General features: G+C 27.7%; 1 protein-coding gene across 1 annotated transcript in view; it reads left to right on the plus strand.

Moving 5' to 3' along the window:
* The window catches only part of LOC119603602 (allatostatin-A receptor-like), a gene marked incomplete at its 3' end in the record, with an annotated part of 109,838 nt that extends 86,013 nt beyond the window's left edge, over nucleotides 1–23,825 (plus strand). The window contains exons 3-4 of the mRNA XM_037955678.1: nucleotides 23,320–23,605; nucleotides 23,675–23,825. Coding sequence (XP_037811606.1) covers nucleotides 23,320–23,605; nucleotides 23,675–23,825 — 437 coding nt within the window. The remainder of the gene's footprint in view (nucleotides 1–23,319; nucleotides 23,606–23,674) is intronic.
* Nucleotides 23,826–24,664: the final 839 nt, after the last annotated feature.

The following is a 24,664-nucleotide window of genomic DNA, read 5'->3' on the forward strand; positions in this document are numbered from 1 at the left end:
TATATGTATGTATATAAAAATATGCATTCAATGTAAATTATACTTATTGTAAATACTTATTTTGAATGTTCTGAAGAACATAATTAGGAGCAAATATTTGTGCGTACAGGTAAAGTTATACGAAAAACTTTAAAAGGGGTATATTTTGTTGTACTCAAAAAACGAGTCTTTTAGTAAATGAGTGATATGATAATAAAATTTACCATAATTCTACAAATTAGTGAACATTGGAAATAAGTGACGAAAGGATCGATCCATAAAGTCCTAAAAATTTACAACATTTCTAAGGCGTATAGGGCCGCATATCGATCGATAAACTTCCCACAAAAGGAGTGTATAATAATAATCTTGGGTGCCCCGGTTGGCTAGTTGGTAGTGTGCTAGCCTGTCAGTCTGAGGGTTGTGGGTTCGATTCCCAGCAGAGATCCTGGTCTGCTACACTACAACGGTCGTATGGTTATCGTCACCCTGCTCGGTAAATTAGGTAAGAATATAATTTGTAATTGTATTGTAATGGAAAAATAAATAATACTCTTATGCTGAAAATAAAGGATCGATCCAAAAAGGCCAGCATTTCGAAATTCAATTTATCTTTACAACATTCCTAAAGCAATCTGTATAGGGTCGCATATCGAAATTAACCTCAACTTGACATTTTTCCTAACCCAAAGTGAAAATATTTAACATAAAAAAAGATTCTCTTATGTGTTTGTTATAAGATGTGTTTGTACCACTATCCCATTCCTACGTATGTATATAGATTTTAGCGATAAATCGCTGACTTTTTAGAATAATATAAAAAATCTGAAAAATTTAGCTAGTTTTTTTTTAGCTATTTGTTTTCAGAATCATATAATAAATATTATTTTGACGATTTATCGCTAAATTTTTCAAAATGTCTTGAATTTAGCTATTTTCTAGCTATTTTTCAGTCGACTTTAGCGATATTTTTGGGAAAAAAGTTGGCAACAGTGATAAGTGGTATTTTTTGGTGTGAAAGAGACTCTATAAAAGGGAACATTCGGCTATCTTTTCGATAGCGTATGGTGAAGGGTATATAAGATTCGGCACAGCCAAACATAGAACTTTAATTTGTTTTATAGACAATTTTCTCTCAAATATGATTTTATAATGCATTGATGATTCTAAAGAAAATGGAGTCTCAAATATGATTTTCTAAGCAAAAATGTTTCGCGAACAAGTTTTTCTAAAGAAAATGGACTCCCAAGAAGTTAAAATTTAAGAAGTTAAAATTTACCTACACAATAGCATTTTAAGTCATTATTTTAACACGGTGATGTCATTGGAGGCAAGTACTTACCACAAACGATTACAAATCGCATGAGGAAATGTACACAGCTTATATATCTTCATAGACAAGATGACTAATGAATTAGAAAGTATTTATATAACACATTATTAGTAAGATCTCATTAGACTACTTCTATGTAATACTGACAATATGCAATAGTCATTGAAAAGTATGTTGTTAGGTAAGTAATTACAATTTAAAGCCATTACCTAGTTTTTGCTGGGTATATCTCGCAAACCTGATTTTCAGAAGAAAAATATCTCTTAAATATGATTCTAAAGAAAATGGTATCCAAAGCAAGTTTTCCTCTAGAAAATTGTTTCACTAAGATGACAAGTTTTTCTGAAGAAAATAATTTTTTTAACAAAATCTGTTAAAACTAATGAATATATTTTACTTGCTGCTAAAATCTCAAATCCGCAACAGTTTTATGAAAATTCTTTGTTATCATTATTATTATTTTTATACAGTTACTCAACATAAGTTATTCACAAAATATTGCTTAACAAAAACCTACAAAAGAAAAATAGTAAATAAATAAATGAACTACTAAAAATGGCTGTTATTTTTCAACAGTTATCATTGTGTTGCCAACAAGAATAACAGATACAGATACTACAAATAAACTACAACAAAAGGGAGAAAAAAACTAAAATACATAACAACAAAAAATCCAAATAATAACAATATAAAATTATGACAGAAATGATGATAGTGATGATGATTTTCCAGCTATATTTTGCTGTTGAATGAGAGGATGGTTGCTGCTGCATACCAAAATAGTCTATATCTTTGAAAAATATACAAATGAATAAATTTTACAAATAGAAATTGTGGCAAATATATAGAATACACTAGAAGCTAGTAGTAAAAATAAACTAAAAATAATAAAAACTACTAAAATATGTTTATAAATTGTAGGAAAAACAACTAAATTTATATGAAGAAATACGATAGTAGTGGGAGGGATAAAAAGTTTTACAATGAAGATGAAAAAATGTAAATGATACGCTTATCATTGTTTAGAAAAAGAAAAAAACATTTTTATTAGAAGATATGATAGACGAAATACTTAGAAACTACAAGTCCAAATGAAAAATAGTACAGAAATATCACTTTACAAAATGCTGTCGCAAATAGGATTTTCTATAGAAATTTACGTTGCAAACATGATTTTCTAAAGAAATTTGAGTCGCCAACATAATTTCTTAGAGATACATATGTCGCTAACTTTATTCCTATAATAGTTTTGACGCAAACATAATTTTCTACAGAAACTTTTGTCGCAAACATTATTTTCTAATAAAACTTGTGTTGCAATCATATACATCTTTTTACGAAAACATGATTTTCTAACACTTTGATTTTAGAAACTTTGTCGCCAACAATTCTGTAGTTAATAACGTTACAAACATTATTTTATATCGAAACTTGTGTCGCTTACTTTATTTTCTATAGAAAATAAAATGTTCTACAGAAACTTGTGTCGCAAACTTGATTCTTTATAGAAAATTTTGTCGCTAACAATTTTATAGGAAATAACGTTACAAACATGTTTTTCTATCGAAAGTAGTGTCGCAAAAAATGTTTTTTTTTTATAGAAACTTGTGTCGCTAACTTTATTTTCTATAGAAAACTTTGTAGCAAACATGGTTTTTTTATAGAAAGTTCGCGTACTTAATTTCCTATAAAAATTCTGATGCAAACATTCCATAGAAAGTTGTTTCGAAAATATGATTTTCTATAGAAACTTGTGTCGCTAACTTTATTTTCTATAGACAATTTTGTCTTATTTTCTATAGAAAGTTGTGTCACTAACTTTATTTTCTATAGAAAATTTTGTCGCAAACATGTTTTTTATAGAAAGTTGAATCGCGTACTTAATTTCCTATAGAAAGTTGTGCCGCATACATGATATATAGAACCTGGTGTCGCATAGACAATTTTCTATAGAAACTTGTGTCGCTAACTTGATTCTCTATACAAATTTTGATGTAAACATGATTTTCTATAGAAAGTTGTTTCGAAAATATGATTTTCTATAGAAACTTGTGTCACAAACTTATTTCTCTATAGAAAATTATGTCGCCAACAATTCTATAGGTAATAACGTTACAAATATTGTTTTCTATCAAAACTTGTGTCGCAAACTTTATTTTCTATAGAAAATTTTGTCGCAAACATGATTATCTATAAAAATTCTGATGCAAACATGATTTTCTGCAGAAAGTTGTTTCGAAAATATGATTTTCCATAGAAACTTTTGTGGCAAACTTTATTCTCTATAAAAATTGTCGCCAACAATTCTATAGGAAATAACGTTACAAACATGATTTTCTATCGAAATTAGCGCCGAAAAATGTGTTTTTTATATAAAAACTTTTGTCGCTAACTTTATTTTCTATAGAAAATTTTGTCGCAAACATGATTTTTCTATAGAAAGTTGCATCGCTTACATGATTTATAAAATCTAGTGCCGCAAAGAAGATTTTCTATTGAAACTTACGTCGCAATCCAGATTTTCTATAGAAACTTGTGTCGCAAACTTGATTCTCTATAGAAAATTTTGCCGCCAACAATTATATATGAGAAATAACGTTACAAACCTGATTTTATATCGAAACTTGTGTCGCTAACTTTATTTTCTATATCTAGTGCCGCAAAGAAGATTTTCTATTGAAACCTACGTCGTAATCCAGATTTTCTATAGAAACTTGTGTCGCAAACTTGATTCTCTATAGAAAATATTGTCGCCAACATTTCTATATGAAATAACGTTACAAACTTGATTTTCTATAGAAAGTAGCGTCGAAAAAATGTGTTTTTTATATAGAAACTTGTGTCGCTAACTTTTTTTCTAAAGAAAATTTTGTCGCAAACATCATTTTCTATAGAAAGCTGAGTCGCGCACTTAATTTTCTATAGAAAGATTTGTCGCTTACATGTTGTATAGAACCTAGTGTCGCAAACCAGATTTCCTAAACAAACTTGTGTCGCTAACTTGATTATCTATAAAAAATTCTGTTGTAAATATGATTTTCTATCGTCGTAAATTTGATTCTCTATAGAAAATTTTATCGTTACAAACATGATTTTCTATCGAAACTTGTATCGCTAACTTTATTTTCTATAGAAAATTTTGTCGCAAACATGATTTTCTATAGAAAACTGAGTCTCATACTTCATTTTCTATATTAAGTTGTGTCGCCTACATGATTTATAGAATCTGGTGTCGGAAACCAGATTTTCTATAGGAGCTTTTATCGCAAACATAATTTTCTATAGAAAGTTGCATCACGTACTTGATTTTCTATAGAAACTTTTGTCACAAGCAAGATTTTCTATTGAAAATTATGTCGCAATTATGATTTTTAGAAAATTTTCTTTCGCAAAACAATATTTTATTATGTTTATGATTTTCTAATGATACTTATGTCGCAAAAGAAATTTTGAAAATTGTTTCCATACAGAAGATTCTGTATAGAAATTTATGGCGCACAAAATACTTAATAGAAGCTATAAATAATGTTATGAACAGCTGTTGATGATTTATCAATGAAAATATTATCCTTAGTCTTTGTAATTAGCTGCTTCAAAAGCAACAGCAGCAGCTCAAAACAGAAAAACTGGCTAAATTCTAATTATTGCACATAGAAACCTTTTGAAATTAACCTTTCTCTAATACCTACTCTACTTCTACGTTCTCCCCCTATCGTTTGCATACAATAATGGGAAAAATTTCCATTCAACAAATGCATAAAACTATGAAATTTGTCTTCTCATTTGCTTAAAAGGTGGATTCAAATGGAATAATAAACTTACTCGTACAATGATATGGAAAAATACCACTTGCCACATAAACCAGTATAGTGGCAAAATAAAATAGAGAGTATGAGAGAGAGAGGCGTAGTAGCAAAAAGTTATAATAAAACTAAAAACATAAAAAGTAAAATAAGTGTAGCAAATATACTAAACTATACCAAACTAACACAAAGTTAAAACTAAAGTTTAGTTTATATTATTAAAGAGATTAACCTCCCCCCCCATTTCTTTCATTATGTAAACGCTCCTGTTTAGAGTTTCTAGAATTAACAAAAACAACTGTAATGTTAAACAAGTAGCATGCAACAGCATCTATTGCAGCAAGTAGCAAAACAAAGTATTGCTTTCACTAGTGTACTTTAAAATAGCAAAATAAACAAAACACTACTTTGCTGCTGAATGGAGAAGAAAAAAAAATGTGGAATAATAAGTGTGAATATGATGATGTTGTTGTTAAGCTTGATAATGAAGAGGATAATAATGATGTTATGGATAATGTGGATAATAATAAATGGAATGATATCAGAGTCTAGCAAACAGCAGCAGTGCTGTTTGTTCACTTCAAATAAACAACATTTTCATTGTCTTTAATACTATTTATTTTTGTCTTAAACATAAAATTCTTCAAGAGGATTTTGCCACAGCATTTTCTATTGAAAATTATTTTACAAATAAGATTTGCTTTAGAAATTTTCTTCAATGAATATTTTGGGATTTAAAAAAAAAAAAAAAATGTTTTCTAAACTAATTTTTTTATAGAAAATGCTGTCCCAAAACAGACTTTCAACAGAAAATGTTGTCCTAAACTTAAAATCCGTAACAGGATTTTATAGAGAAAATTTTGTCCCAAAAACTATTTTCTATACAAGATTTTGTCTTAAACTAGATTTTCTAAAGAAAATTTTGTCCCAAACTATATTTTTTATAGAAAATTGTATCCCAAACTAGATTTTCAATAGAAAATATTGTCCCAAACTGGATTTTCTATAAAAAAAAAATTAGCCCCAAACTGGGTCTTTTTATAGAAAATTTTGTCCCAAACTGGATTTTCTATAAAAAAATTGTCCTAAACTGGGTTTTTATAAAAAATTTTGTCCCAAACTAGACTTGCTATAGAAAATTTAGTTCCAAACTGGATCTTCTATAAAAATTTTTCTCCCAAACTGAGTTTTCTATAGAAAATTTTGTCTCAAACTAGTTTTTTTAAGAAAATTTTGTCCCAAATTAGATTTTTATCAGAAAGTTTTGTCCCAAATAGTATTTTCTATAGAAAATTTTGTCCCAAACTATATTTTCAATAGAAAATTTTGTCCCAAACTATATTTTCAATAGAAAATTTTGTCTGAAACTAGATTTTCCATAGAAAAGTTTGCCCCAAACTGGATTTTCTTTTGTCCTAAAATTTTTTCTCCCAAACTGAGTTTTCTATAGAATATTTTGTCTCAAACTAGGTTTTTTAAGAGAATTTTGTCCCAAACTAGATTTTCAATAGAAAATTTTGTTCCAAACTAGATTTGCTATAGAAAATTTAGTCTCAAACTAGATTTTTTATTGGACATTTTTTCCCAAACTAGATTTGCAATAGAAAATATTGTCCCAAACTAGATTGGCTATGGAAATTTCTATAGAAAATTTTGTCGCAAACTGGATTTTCTATAAAAAAGTTTGTCTAAAACTAGATTTTCTATAAAAAATTTTGTCCCAAACTAGATTTTCAATAGAAAATTTTGTCCCAAAGAGTATTTTTAATAGATCATTTTGTCCCAAGTTAGATTTTCTATAGAAAATTTTGTCTCAAACTATATTTTCAATAGAAAAATTTCTCCCAAACTAGATTGGCTAAGAAATTTTGTCCCAAACTAGATTTTCTATATGAAATTTTATCCCAAACCAGATTTTCAATAGAAAATAAAGTCCCAAACTAGATTTTCAATAGAAAATTTTGTCCCAAACTGGATTTTCTATAAAAAATTTTTCCAAAACTTGATTTTCCATAAAAATTTTGTCCCAAACTAGATTTTTAATGGAGTATTTTTAGAACATTTTGCCCCAAATTCGATTTTCAATAGAAAAGTTTGTCCCAAGCTAGATTTTCAATAGAAGATTTTGTTCCAAAATAGATTTGCTATAGAAAATTTTGTCTCAAACTAGATTTTCTATAGAAAATTTTGTCCCAAACTAGATTTTTCCCGAACAGGATTTTGTAAAGAAAATTTCGAACCAAAAGGATTTTCGATAGAAAATTTGTCTCAATCAAAAAAATGTTATTATTATTTTTTTAATTTTGCCACAAGCTAGATTTTTCTAATAATACCGACCAAAAAAGAAAAAGCAATTATTAACTACTACCGTCTTATTATCAACTCACTTGCTAACATCTACATACATACGTATTTCTTCCATAAAATCTCACCCCTTTTTTTGAAAAATAAAAGCTAACTAAATATTAAACATGAGTTTTTCTGCTATTTTACACCCGACACACAACCATCTGCTGTAAAAATCAAACAACAACCATGTTGCAAGTTTAACTCAGGTGCTCACCTCAAAACTTTCGAGTGCTATGTGCCCTCATACTTGTGACATGCAGCAAACACTTGTTGTTTTTAAATTTTGCAAGTGTTTCTCTTGTCGTTTTTCTATGTGTACATCTTTTAAAAGTGGAAAATTTAAACAGCAGTAGAAACGGAAAAGGCAATACAAAGTTCTATACGAATAGCTGCTACATATAAAGGTAAAGTACCACCCATCATAGTGTGGGTGTTTGTATAGATAAACGCTGTTGTTGTTCTACTTTCAGTTTCTTTTATAGAAAATTTTATATTAGATACTTTTGTTCTCTTTGTTATTTTCATTTTTGTTTCGATTTAAAAATAGATTTTTCGAAAACAAAAGCCAAAAACAAAGACAAGAACAAGAACAAGAAACTAAATCCTCAAAACATTTATTTTTAAGTCTAAGAAAATTATCTTTGCAAGATTTTATTTTCATAGCAAAATCAAAAAGAAAACAAGAATACTTTGTTTAAAGGATTTGTATTTAATAATAAAGACTTTATAAATCTCTTGCCATATATTCACAATGCCTTACCTTGAAAGTAAATTTCTTCTACATTTGAATGTGTTGCGAATCGGTTTTTATTATTTAAATCTGTCCTCAACCATAATTCACCTGTAATGGCAGCAATAATTTCCGGCTTAGTTTTTTTTTCTTATTTTTGTATATGAACACAGGATGACAAGTAAATATTAAAAAGATTTCAATCAAAATCTATACCATTTGATTGAAGGTTTTTTGTTTTTGTGGTTTAGAATAAAAATCTTGGATTGGGTTTTTTGAGGAAATGGAAAACTTAATAAAGAGAATCGTAAAATAATGTTTACATTCTAAGAAGTTGTTTCATAAATTATTTAGAAATCTGTACAAATAAGAAAATGTGTAGGTATTAGAAGTGAAAAGAGGAAATAGGAAAAAGATAATTTTTGGAATCAGCACAAAATAAGGAAATTTTAGAAACAATGATTTTCTTACTTTGAACCTAAATGTAAGGACTGAAATGACAAACAATAAAAACATGTTTGCGACAAAATTTTCTACAGAAAATCTATTTTGGGACAAATAGTCTATAGAAAACTTTGTTTTCTATAGAAATTTTTGTTTGGGAGAACATTTGTTATCTATTTTAAACTATTTTGGGACAAATAGTCGATTGTTTGGGACAACATTTTTTTATTGAATTTCTACTTTGGGGCAAAATTTTTTATAGAAATTCTAGTTTGGGACAAAATTTTACTATAAAAAATTGAGTTTGGGACAAATTTTTTTTCAGAAAAACTAGTCTGGGACAAAATTTTCTATAAAAAATATAGTTTCTATAGAAAATTGAGTTTGGGACAGAATTTTCTATAGAAAATCAAATTTTGGACAACATTATTTACAGAAAATTTAGTTTGGAACAAAATTTTCTATAAAAAATTTAGTTCGGGACAACATTTTTTAAAGAAAATTGAGTTCGGAACAAAATTTTCTATAGAAAATCTAGTTTGGGACAAAATTTCCTATAAAAAATCTAATTTGGGACAAAATTTTCTATAAAAAATCTAGTTTGGGACAAAATTTTATATAGAAAATTGAGTTTGGGATAAAATTTTCTATAGAAAAATGAATTTGGAACAAAATTTTCTATAAAAAATTAAGTTTGGGAAAAAATTTTCTATAGAAAATCTAGTTTGGGACAAAATTTTCTATAAAAATCTATTTTGGTACAAAATTTTCTATAGAAAATCTATTTTGGTACAAAATTTTCTATAGAAAATCTATTTTGGTACAAAATTTTCTATAGAAAATCTAGTTTGGGACAAAATTTTCTATAGAAAATTTAGTTTGGGACAAAATTTTCTATAAAAAATCTAATTTGGGACAAAATTTTCTATAGAAAATTCAGTTTGGGACAAAATTTTAAATATAAAATCTAGTTTGGGACAAAATTTTCTATAAAAAATCGAGCTTAGAACAAAGATATTTCAATTTGGAACAAAATTTTCTATTGAAAATATAGTTTGGGACAAAAATTTCTATAGAAAAACTAGTTTGGGATAAAATTTTCAGTAGAAAATTGAGTTTGGGACAAAATTTTCTATAGAAAATCTATTTTGGGACAAAATTTTCTATTGAAAATCTAGTTTGTGATATAATTTTCTATAGAAAATTATTTCTGGAATAAAGTTTTGTGTAGAAAAATTCTGTAGAAAATCTTGTTTGGGACAAGATTTTCTATAATGAAAAAAAATCATTGAGTATTTTTGTTTTTGGCAAATTATACAAATGAATATTTCAAATAAATATGCTTTTTAATTATTATGTAAATTTAAACAAATTGTGAAAAAGTGAGTTTTGTATTTTTTTAAACAATAACTGCAGACGTTATTACTCCTTATGGAATCTTAATTTTCTTAAACAATTATTTTCACAAAACAAGCATCAATTTGAAATTTTTAAATTCCCTTTAGTACATACATACATAAGTAATGTACAACTACAGGTTTTGAAAGAAAACAATTTGTGTTTCAATTTTCATAAAACGAAATTAAATTTCTGTGACTTTGATTTGTTTTAAAGCATATTTTTCTTCTACTTGAAAATGAACAGCAAAAAGGAAAATAAGCTCATGCAAGTATTCCAAAAATATAAATACCAATACACAAACAGTAATGCTTAGAAGTACACACATACATACATATACATACACATGAGTATAAAAGGAAAATAAAAATCAGTGTTTAGTGTATGTGGGTCGCAGTGGTGTCCTTCAAGTCATGTTCATACAACTACATCAACAGATACATACAAACATATGCAGCAGTAAATGCATATAAATGTGTGCGAGTGTGTGTCTATAAATGTTGGAATGTTGAAATGAGTCTGTGTAGGAATTTTATATATTTGTATTTATTTATTCTTTTGTGTGCAGTAACATGGCTGTGCATTGTTGCTAATATGTTCTACATACATACAGACACACTTACATTCCCTCTCTGCCTCCCCCACACAACCTAGACAATACCCTAATGGGAATACCACTGGTCTGAAACGAATGACATACAGACATATATATTCATGAATATTTTCAACGACTGTTGCTTTAAAGTAACTGTAAACTCTAAGTACAATTTAAATAAGAGTCTCTTCTCAATGCTGCTTACCTCTCTCCCCTCCTCCTTTTCATCCTTTAAACAATATTACCACAAACATTCTACCAACAATAACAACATAACATTGAAAAGAACACAAACAATGCAAATATTTTTGTATGAGTGGAACACTTTAGCTCATGTCAGAATACGAAGAACATTTTAAGAAAACGAATTGAAAACGAAAAGGAAGAAATAAAAACAAAAACATTAAAGAGAAAAAATATACTAGAAAAATTATACATTCAAGGTTGCCAGCCCTCCCCCATTGACAGAAGGCATGTGAAATGAGCTTCAAATCATTGTTAGATGAATGAATAGAAATGCCGACAGGTACGGAGATGTAGCTGTGGCTGAGAATGCTACGGATGTGAACATATGTAGGTACATATTCGCCAAGTACATGACCCCAAAGGAATTATTTCAATTTGGGAATTTATGTACAGTTTTTATCTATGTATGTATATTTGTATGCTGTACATACAAAGGTAATACATACATACATAAATACATTACATTTAATGTTATTAACCAAATGGCAAATACATATAAGGAAAGGTTAATGGAAAAAAGAAGGGGTTTGTTTTTTTAAGTACATTATCAACATTTTAAAGAAATAGGGACATATTTTTTATTGAAAATAACTTCGTTCAGATAATCGTGTTTGAAATGAAGTCTTCTATAGTTAATACTGCTTTGAGACGAAATTTTCTACAGAAAATCTAGTTTGGGACAAAATTTTTTATAGAAAAAAATCTTGTTTGAGAGATAATTTAATATAAAAAATCTTGTTTGAGACAAAATTTTCTATAGAAAATCTTGCTTGAGACAAAATTTTCTATAGAAAATCTTGCTTGAGACAAAATTTTCTATAACATGATTTTCTCGAGAAAATCTTTCTTGAGACAAAATTTTCTATAGAAAATCTTGCTTGAGACAAAATTTTCTATAGAAAATCTAGCTTGAGACAAAATTTTCTATAGAAAATCCAGTTTGAGAAACAATTTTTCTATATAAAATCTTATTTGGGTAAAAATTTTCAATAGGAAATTGAGTTTGGGACAACATATTCTAAACAAAATCATATTTGGAGCCAAATATTTCTACTGAAAATCCTATTTGGGACAATATTTTCTATAGAAAATCGAATTTGGAACAATTTTTATAAAAATACTTGTTTTTAATAGAAAATTAATTTTGGGACAAATTTTTCTATAGAATATCATATTTAGGAAAATATTTTCTACAGAAAATCCTGCTTGAGACAAAAATTTCTGTAGAAAATCGGTTCTATGAAAAAGTTTTCTATAAAAAATCCAGTTGGGGAAAATTTTTCTCGAGAAAATCATGTTTGGGACATAATTTTCTATAGAAAACCCTGTTTGGGACAAAATATTTTATAGACAACCTTGTTTGGAACAAAATTTTCTGTAAAAAATCATGTTTAGGACAAAATTTTCTATAGAAAATTATGTCTGAGACAACATTTTTTATAAAAATTTTTAATTAGGACAAAATTTTCATTAGAAAATCCAGTTTGGGACAAAATTTCTTTTAGAAAAACTTGTTTGGACATATTTTGGGACAAAATTTTCCATAGAAAATCATATTTAGGACAACATTTTTTTATAGAAAATCATGTTTGGTACACAATTTTCTAAAGAAAATCTTTTTTGGGACAACATTTTTTTATAGAAAATCTCATTTGGGACAAAATTTCCATAGAAAATCCAGTTTGGGACAAGATTTTCTATAGAAAATCATACTTGGTATAAAAATTTCTGTAGGAAATCATATTTGGTACAAAAATGTCTATAGAAAATCATGTTTGGGACAAAAATTTCTATAGAAAACATGTTTGGGACACAATTTTCTATAGAAAAACATGTTTGGAACAATGTTTTCTATGGGAAAACTTATTTGCAACACCATTTTCTATCGAAAAACAATGTTTTTTTTACAAAATGTTCTACAGAAAATCTTATGTGGGACAAAATTTTCTATAGAAAATCATGTTTGGTACACAATTTTCTCAGCGAATCTTATTTGGGACAAAATTTTCTTTACAAAATCTTATTTGCGTTGAAATTTTATGTGGAAAATCCAGTTTGGGATATATTTTTTAGAGAAAATGATATTTGGGACAAAATTTTCTATAAAAAAATCATGCTTAGGACATCTATAGATGGATGGATTTTAACACAAAATGTTTTTTTGTTTTTTACAACATCAATTTTCGGTTGAAATTTTTGTTTTGTGAAAATATTTGGGACGGAAAATTTTTGTGACAAAATATAAAATTTATTCTTTCTAATCTTATGATTTGTTTCACATTTTCTACTACAAATATAGAAACAAAAATATTTCTCTTTTACTCTTAGAATAGACGTGTATTTGTGCTTTTGTTGCACGATGAGTATATAATGCATTCCCACATACTTCCGCAAAAATACACAAACAAAATGTCTTTACTTAAATGTGGGTGTTTGTGTGTGGTCAACAGTGTTGCCAATTGTAAGTTAGTTTTCATACGAAATGGCAAGAAAGAGGAAAATTAATAAAGAGTAAAAATAGTTTTTATGTTTATTTGCATTTATGTGCAACTGAGTAATAATCCATTGTGGGTGTTTGTTTTTTTTTATAATAATAATCGTTTGTTTTGTCGTTTATTCTGTTATGTAGTCGTTCTAGTTTCGTTTCCTGTTGTTTGCACTTTGTTATTGCGTGAGTGAGTAGCAAGTTGTTGTTTTCATGTTGATGGGGATGTTTTTTTAATGTTTCTTTATAATCCCTACTAGTTTGTAACTAATTTGTTGCACCGTTTTTATGATGTTGCAATACCAGTTAACCCACTTAGCTAAAGCATTGAATTTTAGTGATAATCTGTATTAAACAGTCTTATACTAACTATTTATTTATAAACATAAAGATAAATGAAGAATATTTTTTAAAGTTTAATTTAAATTTAACGACAACTTCTATGTTTTCTTTACTAATTACCTTAACAATGCTGGCAATTATCAACAAAATTGTTTTTAATTTTCATTCATTATTTCAAATTTCCTACATAAAAAGTTAATTATACAGTAAAATAGTAGTAGTTCATTAAAATAGAGAAAATAAAACCGCAAAAAAAATTGTTTCCAACCAACGCGTTCAAGAAGCCATACCAAATATAAAAAAAGAAAAAAAAAACGTATCCAGTCATTTATCAAATGCTGTGTCCTTGTAAGTGTACTATAGAAGAGACTAATAAACCAAACAAAACAAAAAAACAAATAATAATAGTTTTTCTTTTTGAATTTTGTCAACTTGTCTTCTTGTCACTTTAACACAACTACTTACTACTCGTTGTACTTTATAATGATGCCACACAGAGAAAAAAAATGCAGAAAATTACAAAGTTCGAGCCACAGTACGAATGAGGAATATGAACTTTAATATAGTACATACATACATACATGGAATAATGTTACAACATTCAAAGTTAGCTGTCTGTTTGTAATTTCCGGTAACTTAGACAAATTTGTACTCTTATGATTGTCAACCAGTCTGTCTGTCAGTCAGTAACTAAGGCGTCACACTGTCATTGTATGATTTTAAGCTAGAAGCATCACAAACATATATGCATACATTTATATGTTTCAAAAGTACATACATATGTACGTATATGTGTGTAAATATACAATTTTGTAGAAGTATGTACTTTAGCATTTTGTCAGTTTGTTAGTGAAACCCAGTCATTCGTCTCTAAGTTCTTAATGAAATGTTTTAAAATGACTGATTCCTCCTTTTTTGTTGGTATGTACGTTTGTGTCTGTCTTTGACACACAAACACTTGAAAACACGAAAAAGGCGATCAAGTGGAAATTTAGTCATCATTTCATTTGACTGAATGCTGCAGTATCTAATAATGTAGTCTCTTCACTTTTCTTATATGCTCTGGTTCATGCCCCTTTCTGTAAATTGGCTGAGAAAAAGCGATTAAAATACCACGGATGGAATATTTGATTTAACTTGCAGTCAATCAAAGGGGTTTTATTTTTAAAGGTAAAGAATGGCAAGGTTGATGACATTTTTCAATTTTTGAACCTTGTATTATAAAGAAATTAAAAATTTATTGAGAAAAACTTTACTATAGAAAATCTCGTTTGATGGAATGTTTACTATAGGAAAATGAGTTTGGTACATACATTTTTTTAGGAAATAGACTTTGGGACAACGTTTACTATAGAAAGTTGAGTTTGAGACAAAATTTTCTATAGAAAATCTAGTTTGAGACAAAAATTTCTATAGAAAATCAAGTTTGGGGCAAAATTTTCTATAAATTATCATGTTTGTGACAAAATTTTCGACAAAATATGTTTGGGACAAAATTTTTTATAGAAAATCTAGTTTGGGACAAAATTTTCTATAGTTGGGACAAATTCTCTAAAGAAAAACTAGTTTGTGACAAAATTTTCTATAGAAAAACTAGTTTGGGACAAAATTTTCTATAGAAATTCTAGTTTGGGACAAAATTCTCATAGAAAAACAGTTTGAGACAAAATTTTTTATAGAAAAAACAGTCTTTGGGACAACGTTTACTATAGAAAGTTGAAATCTAGTTTGAGACAAAAATTTCTATAGAAAATCAAGTTTGGGGCAAAATTTTCTATAAATTATCATGTTTGTGACAAAATTTTCGACAAAATATGTTTGGGACAACATTTTCTGTAGAAAAACTAGTTTATGACAAAATTGTCTATAGAAAATCTAGTTTGGGACAAAATTCTCTACAGAAAAACTAGTTTGTGACAAAATTTTCTATAGAAAATCTAGTTTGGGACAACATTTTCTATAGAAAATCTAGTTTGGGACAACATTTTCTACAGGAAAATTAGTTTTGACAAACATTTTCTATAGAAAATCTTGTTTGGGACAACATTTTCTATAGAAAATTAGTTTGTGACAAAATTTTCTGTAGAAAATATAGTTTGGGACAACATTTTCTGTAGAAAAATTAGTTTGGGACAAAATTTTCTATAGAAAAACTAGTTTATGACAAAATTGTCTACAGAAAATCTAGTTTGGGACAAAATTCTCTACAGAAAAACTAGTTTGTGACAAAATTTTCTATAGAAAATCTAGTTTTGAACAAAATGTTCTATAGAAAAACTAGTTTGTGATAAAACTTTTTATAGAAAATCTAGTTTGGGACAAAATTTTCTATAGAAAAACTAGTTTGGGACAAAATTTTCTATAGAAAAACTAGTTTATGACAAAAGTGTCTATAGAAAATCTAGTTTGGGACAAAATTCTTTATAGAAAAACTAGTTTGTGACAAAATTTTCTGTAGAAAATCTAGTTTGGGACAACATTTTCTACAGGAAAATTACTTTTGACAAACATTTTCTATAGAAAATCTTGTTTGGGACAAAGGTTTTTTATAGAAAATCTTGTTTGGGACTAACAATTTTTCTATAAAATATCTTCTTTTGGCAGAAAATGTTCTTTAGAAAATCTTATTTGGGACAAAATACAAAATATAGACAAAATAGTCTATATAAAATTTTGTGTAGAAAATCAAGTTGTGGGATAAAAAGTTCTCTGAAAAAAATGAGCTGGGAATCAAATTGAGACAACTTTTCTTTAAAAGATTTTGTTTGTTTATTAATAACCTACGGATTGATCCTCAAGACTGGTATAATCCAAAAGGCGTCATTGATGTTATGTCGGGGTGAGAACGATTGTAAACGTAACAACATCAATATTATTAAACATTTAAAGCCATTACTTCCGAAACGACTATTTTTGAATTACGCCAGTCTTGTAGTAAATTGGCAATTTATTGTTTAAAATATTTAAAAGCCATTGTATTTTTTATAACAATATTTTCTATTAATAGAAAACATATAACAGATGTTTTAAAAATGGGCGCCATACTTAAAGGAAACAGTTAAAAATATGGCTTTACAGCAAAAATTAATTGTGTTGATGTCAGCCAAGTTTTTTTTTTATAAAATGTTATAAAAAATGTAAATCTCTTAGGGTACAATACCTTAGCACATGTTCATTAGTCACTTGGCACCTAGGGGCCTTTAACATACGTTCTAACTCAAAACAACAACAGAAAACGACTAAAAGGCTGCCAAAATATATGTATGGCAAGCAGGAACAATGAACAATCCTTTTCCATTTTTCTTTTTTTTTTTCATTCAAGCGCAATTCAGTTCATTTAACTGAAAACAATACATAAATTAGTAACTAATTACAAACGCCTGTTGGTTGTTGGAAACAATGAAAAAGAAAGTTTGAATGGTTGGAAGTTCTGGCAGGGGTATGAAGATGATGACGATGATGTTGTTGGCTCATTTTAATATTAATACTTGTGCCAAAAATAAAATTTTAAATTAAAACAACAAAAGATATATACACTTCAGTAGTTAACAGTAATAACAAACATCTAAAGCAGCCATGGGAACACAATGACTTTAAAAAGTAGTTACATCCTTTTTTTGCTGCTTTGCACCTAAAACTAAATTTAATATTAAGCCCATCTCTGATTCGATAGAAACAATAGCCGCCTGTAAAAAACCATGCAACATCTCATCTCCAGTAACAATAGAAATTTGAAACAATGACAAAAAAACAAAGAATTTCTTGAACAACGTAATTGGAAGGAGCTGTTGACTATGACGCTGGCGACAACAACAACAGGCCACCAAACAAAGTCTTTGTAAAATGATTTGCGTTTTTTTTTTTTCGATTTTGTTGTTTTATCACTTATTTATTATTTGTTAGTGTTTTAACTGTTAGTGTGTGTGTCTTTTGTAAGATGAGGAGGACAACGAAATGACTGCCACATGTTGGCTAAATGATGATGTTGCAGAATACTGATGATTGAAAGAGTGAGAATAATAACTATAATTGTAATACTGAGAGAGAGAGATAGAAGGAAATTGAAAAATAGGAAAACAAAAGTTATCGGAAGATATCAGATTGAAGGGAAAAAATATGTGATTAAGCAGGGTGTGGTAAATACATTAAAGAAGAGTTTTCTGAAAATGAAAATTTATAAAATCTAGAAATGTTGAGAGCAACACTACAAAAATTTTGTGTTAAATTTTTAAAGACAATAAATTTTTAGTACTAAAAATTTTAATAGGTTTTTTACTTTTTTAAATTTTTAGCTACATATTGCCAAGACTGTAATAAAAATGTTAAGTAACATGTTGCTTATTAAATAAAACAAATTTATTATAATTTTCCAGACCTGGGATAAATGCATTAAATGTGTTAATGCATTAACAATTTTTTCTACATTAAAAAAAATTAATGTTAATGCAAGTTTATTGCATTAACATTAACATGGGTACATTTAATGCATTAAATTTGCATTAACATTAAATATTTTTAAATTTAATGCATTAATTTTACATTAACATTAAATATTTGTGAAATTAATGCATTAATTTTACATTAACATTAAATATTTTTGAATTTAATGCATTAATTTTCCATTAACATTAAATAATAAATAATAAAATTAATGCATTAATTTTCCATTAACATTAATGTATAAAATAATTTATAAAAATAAGAATACAGCGCTAAAGACCTCGGTCTAACTGAATTCAAGTAAAATTTAATGTTTTAAAGTCCTTCCTAATAAGTCCTATACTCGATAATACATATTAGAAGAATAGTATCACTTCCCAGATATTCCTTTTATAGTTTTTGTCTGTGGAATCTTATATAAATATCATATTTAAGACACACAAGTTTGAATGGAATATAAGAGTTATTAGAAAGGACATTAACCTATTTAATTTTAGTTGTATTTAGTTTGATCGAGGTCTTTTGTGCTATATTTTTATTTATGTTTATCAATTTTGATATATATTAATGTTAATGGAATATTAATGCATTAATTTTATTGCTTATTTAATGTTAATGTAAATTTAATGCACTAAATTCACATATATTTAATATTAATGCAAAATTAATGCATTAATTTCAAAAATATTTAATGTTAATGTAAAATTAATGCATTAAATTCAAAAATATTTAATGTTAATGGAAATTTAATGCATTAAATTTTACAAATTTAATGTTAATGCAATATTTTTTACATTAAATTAATTTTTTTTTAATTTAATGTTAATGCAAAATTAATGGAAATCGCCCAGGTCTGTAATTTTCCCTTCAATTTTCTAATTAAAGAAAATGTCTTCAAATGAAAAGTGTACTTCAACATGTTGGCAAGACTGTAATAAAAATGTTGCCCAACATGTTGCTCTTTAAATAAAACAACTTTTTGTTAAACAAATTTGTTGTTCTTTTGACTTTAAATTTTTCAATTAAATAAAAGGTGTTTAAATTAAAAATGTACTGCAACATGTTGCTAGAGAGATTTCAAATAAAAGCATTTGATTTGCTAATAACTGAAATTAATTTTGAAAAATATTATTTAATCTGCTTATAAAGCTGAAATATTAACAGGCAACATGTTGTCAACAAAGTCATAAAAATGTTGACAGCTCTTAGTTATAAAAGTAAAACAATATGAAACACATTTACTGGTTTTGCGAAAGATTTTTTAACTATTTTTAGAAAATAATTAAAAAATATTGATAATTTTTGTTGCAACATGTTGCTGGAAATATTTTGTAATAGTAGTAGCCTTTGACCTGCTTATACAGTTTCTAAAAGTTTACAATTAAAATAAACATTTGATTTAAATTATTTAAACTAGAAAAAAAGCCTTATAGGATTCAGCAACATTTGACAACATGTTGTAAACAAAGTAGCAAAAGAATGTTTTGATTCATTCATAGTTAAAAAATGAGACAAAATTTGTTGTTTTGATAACTAATTTTCTGCCATAAAATTTATAGACTATTCGTTAAAATAAATGTATATTTTAGCAGCAACATGTTGCTAGCAGCTTTTTTTAAAATGGCATATGATTTACATATACACTTTAAAATATGAAAATTAAAGTTTAAATATATTTGTGAAACTAAAATTAAATTTTGATTTCAATTATTTAAAACAAGTCTTGTAGGTTTCAGCAACATCTGGCAAAATGTTATTATAGAAATATTGCTCAACATTTTTAACCACGAAGTTAAAAAAAAAACTCTTTAACCAACTATGTTATTTTGCGAATTATTTTTCTACACAAATAATTTTATTTATTTTTGTTGTTGTAGCAACATGTTGCTGGCTATATTTTAAAACAATTTTGACTAAGTTTTAAAGGTTTATAAGCTTGAAATTAACAAAAAATTAGTTAAAATAAATTTATATTTTTATCAGCAACATGTTGCTGGCAACATTATTAAAACGTTATTCTTATGAAGTTTATGATTTGAAAACTAAAGTCATATTAAGAGAGTTTCAAGCTAAAAGAAAAAGTTAATGAAATTTTACTAATTTAAACAGAAACAAGAGTCTGGCCTTTTCTGCAACATCAGGCAACATTTTGGAAAATGACTTTTAAATAGAAACTAATATTGCTGGATTTTCAATTTCTTTATTTAAATGTAATGCTGAATCATTAATTAAGTTCACAATATTAAATTTAAAAAATGACAAGTTCAAAATGAATCTTATAAAAGTTTCTTTAGAAATTTTGAAACTCATTCCAAGCATTATGAAATACCCAATAGCTGTTTATTTACCAAAAAGTTTATTAACTTGTTTACAATTTCGGCGGCCAAGCAACTGAAAACATTTTACACTAGGCCCAAAACAATTTAAATTAACAATTTATCAACCCCACTCCTTCCACTTGATATAACTATATTTTTAATATAGTTTATCTTAAATCTTAATAACATTGTTTTTCGTTCATTCCTTATAAATACACATTTGTAACAAAACAAAAGTTTCTGTTTTTTATGACTTGTTTTTCTCGATTTTTTTGCCAACTCATTTAACCATTAACTTCCACAACAAGAGATATTTTCTCTAGGATATGAAAATTATATTTACTCTAGCTTATGATAATTATATGCGCATCATTTGTATTTGTAATGGGATCAAAACACATCATTAACACATCCCAATAGCAACATTATCGACAGGCACCACATCAATACTTACTATCTTCAACAGCAATACAAATTCAAATCGTTAACATTTTCAACACAAAAGTTATTGAATCATTTGAATTTGAATAGAAATAAGGCAAAAGAGTATTGAATAATCAATGTAATGAATGCCGTCCAAAACACCTCATTAATTGTGTATTGAAATAATGTTGACGGTTTTTTTTGTTTAGTGTTAATGTTGCTTGAAATAATTTTAACTGAAAATGACAACAAGTTTAATTTAAATCAAAATGTTAAAATTCATTTGAAAAAATTGTTAAATTTGTTAAACGATTTAAAAATTTTAAAGCGAATTACAAGTGATATGAAGTGGGTTTTATTGTGAAACATTACATTACAGTTTAGGTTGGATCACAACAGTTTAGGTTGGATCAGAACAATACAATAAAGATACTTGTGCCAAAAACATAGCTTTAAATTAAACAAACATTGCTAGTTAATAGCAATACATGTACAAGGGCAGCAGCCATGGGTATTATTAAAATCATAAATACGGGCCCCTAAGCGTTTTTGATTTTAATAAAACTTTAGTTTGCTAAAAACTAGTTTAATTTGAGTATAGACTAGTCTATAGACTAGACTATAGACTAGACTATAGACTAGACTAGACTATAGACTAGACTATAGACTAGAATATAGACTAGACTATAGACTAGACTATAGACTAGACTATAGACTAGACTATAGACTAGACTATAGACTAGACTATAGACTAGACTATAGACTAGACTATAACTAGACAATAGACTAGACTATAGACTAGACTATAGACTAGACTATAAACTAGACTATAGACTAGACTATAGACTAGACTATAGACTAGACTATAGACTAGACTATAGACTAGACTATAGACTAGACTATAGACTATAGACTAGACTATAGACTAGACTATAGACTAGACTATAGACTAGACTATAGACTAGACTATAGACTAGACTATAGACTAGACTATAGACTAGACTATAGACTAGACTATAGACTAGACTATAGACTAGACTATAGACTAGACTATAGACTAGACTATAGACTAGACTATAGACTAGACTATAGACTAGACTATAGACTAGACTATAGACTAGACTATAGACTAGACTATAGACTAGACTATAGACTAGACTATAGACTAGACTATAGACTAGACTATAGACTAGACTATAGACTAGACTATAGACTAGACTATAGACTAGACTATAGACTAGACTATAGACTAGACTATAGACTAGACTATAGACTAGACTATAGACTAGACTATAGACTAGACTATAGACTAGACTATACTAGACTATAGACTAGATAGACTAGACTATAGACTAGACTATAGACTAGACTATAGACTAGACTATAGACTAGACTAGACTAGACTATAGACTAGACTATAGACTAGACTATCTAGACTATCTACTAGACTATAGACTAGACTATAGACTAGACTATAGACTACTATAGACTAGACTATAGACTAGACTATAGACTAGACTATAGACTAGACTATAGACTAGACTATAGACTAGACTATAGACTAGACTATAGACTAGACTATAGACTAGACTATAGACTAGACTATAGACTAGACTATAGACTAGACTATAGACTAGACTATAGACTAGACTATAGACTAGACTAGACTAGACTATAGACTAGACTATAGACTAGACTATAGACTAGACTATAGACTAGACTATAGACTAGACTATAGACTAGACTATAGACTAGACTATAGACTAGACTATAGACTAGACTATAGACTAGACTATAGACTAGACTATAGACTAGACTATAGACTAGACTATAGACTATAGACTAGACTAGACTAGTCTATAGACTAGACTATAGACTAGACCATAGACTAGACCATAGACTAGACTATAGACTAGACTATAGACTAGATTATAGACTAGACTATAGACTAGACTATAGACTAGACTATAGACTAGACTATAGACTAGACTATAGTCTAGACTATAGACTAGACTATAGACTAGACTATAGACTAGACTACAGACTAGACTATAGACTAGACTATAGACTAGACTAGACTATAGACTAGACTATAGACTAGACTATAGACTAGACTATAGACTAGACTATAGACTAGACAATTGCCTAGACTATAGTCTATTAGAAGATTATGGACTATTCTATAAACGATTTGATTAAACGTGTTAAAATAAGTATAACAACATGCTGCCCAACATGAAAATGTTGAAATACTCTTAACAACATGTTGGTAAAGCAAAAGCTAGTGTTAATGATTATGACAAAATTTAATCATCACTGTACTTTTGTTGTTGCACAGCTTACCGCAACAAGTTCCTGATTAGAATTTAAAAAATTTTTCAAGTTTAAATAATTTTACTAAAATTTCGATTATTTCTCTTAATTACCATTCCAGTGGTTGTAGCAAATCAACAAATGCGCTCGACAACAAATCTGCTAATCATAAATCTCGCTGTTTCGGATATATTATTTGTTATATTCTGTGTACCCTTTACAGCAACAGACTATGTGCTGCCAGAATGGCCTTTTGGAAATCTTTGGTGTAAATTCGTTCAATACATGATTGTTGTGACGTGTCATTGTAGCGTTTATACGCTAGTGCTCATGTCATTCGATCGTTTTTTGGCCGTAGTACACCCGGTGACAAGTATGTCACTGAGAACGGAAAGAAATGCCACACTGTAAGTGAAATTTAAATAGAAAATGTTTTAATTTGAATAATTTTCCCTTTTTATTTTTCTTATTCTTAGAGCGATAATTTTAGCTTGGATTTTAATTATAACCACAGCGATACCAGTGGCTTTGGCTCATTCGGTGAGAATTTATCAGTTTCATGGTCACAATTATACAGCCTGTGTCTTTTCATCCGATAAAGAGGTTTGGAGTTTATTGGGTTTCCAGGTGAGTGTGGTCATACAACATTAAAAGCAATTTGTTAATGTCATTTTTCTTTTATCTCATGATTTATGACACGTTTTTCTTTTTGCAAATTTGTCAAATTTTATTTAGATGACAAACTTTTGGTTTTTGTTCATTTATATAAAAACAAATTTTCAAAAAAAGGTGTTCTTGTTTATTTAACGATTACTGTCACATTAGATTTTGCACGTGCATGACCACCAGGTCCTATTTTCTAGGCAGACGCAGAAAGTGTTTGATATACAGTGGACAGGAATAACATTTAAACAGGGATATGTAAATAGTAGTTAAATATAAATTTATAACATCTAAAAAGCTAGACCAATTTATTGATAGTATATCTTATCCCTTTTTAATATCCAAAAAACCCCATCAAATACTCTATGAATAGAACTTAATTATCTATCAATCAATTCAAATCTAACAGTTTTATTGTAACTCAGTTTATTAAACTTTTTATAATGGTATATCTGTCTGTCTAGCTATCCGTCCGTCTGTCTGTTCAAAAGGTATGAATATATTTATGCATCTGTATTTTACAATCATCAGTTGTCATATAAAAGAAATAAATAAAAATGTAAATTTATTTTTCTGTATTTTCATTTGAAATCATTTTCATAACAAAATACCAGAACAGAATTAAAAATGATGTGTAAAATGATGTTTGTGTGAAATCGTATAAAATACTTTACACTGCAATTATATCTGACGTTCATGGTGTACTTAACTGTTAGTAATGATATACACAGAACAACAACAACAAGTTGCTAGATTTCTTTATGTAAATTTAAACTTTCAGACGACAGAAAGACAGCAAAAAT

This window comes from Lucilia sericata, unplaced genomic scaffold (assembly GCF_015586225.1).
Source record: "Lucilia sericata isolate MDLA Ls3-8-SP2 unplaced genomic scaffold, ASM1558622v1 Contig000314F_arrow, whole genome shotgun sequence".
NCBI classification, from domain to species: Eukaryota; Metazoa; Arthropoda; class Insecta; order Diptera; family Calliphoridae; genus Lucilia; species Lucilia sericata.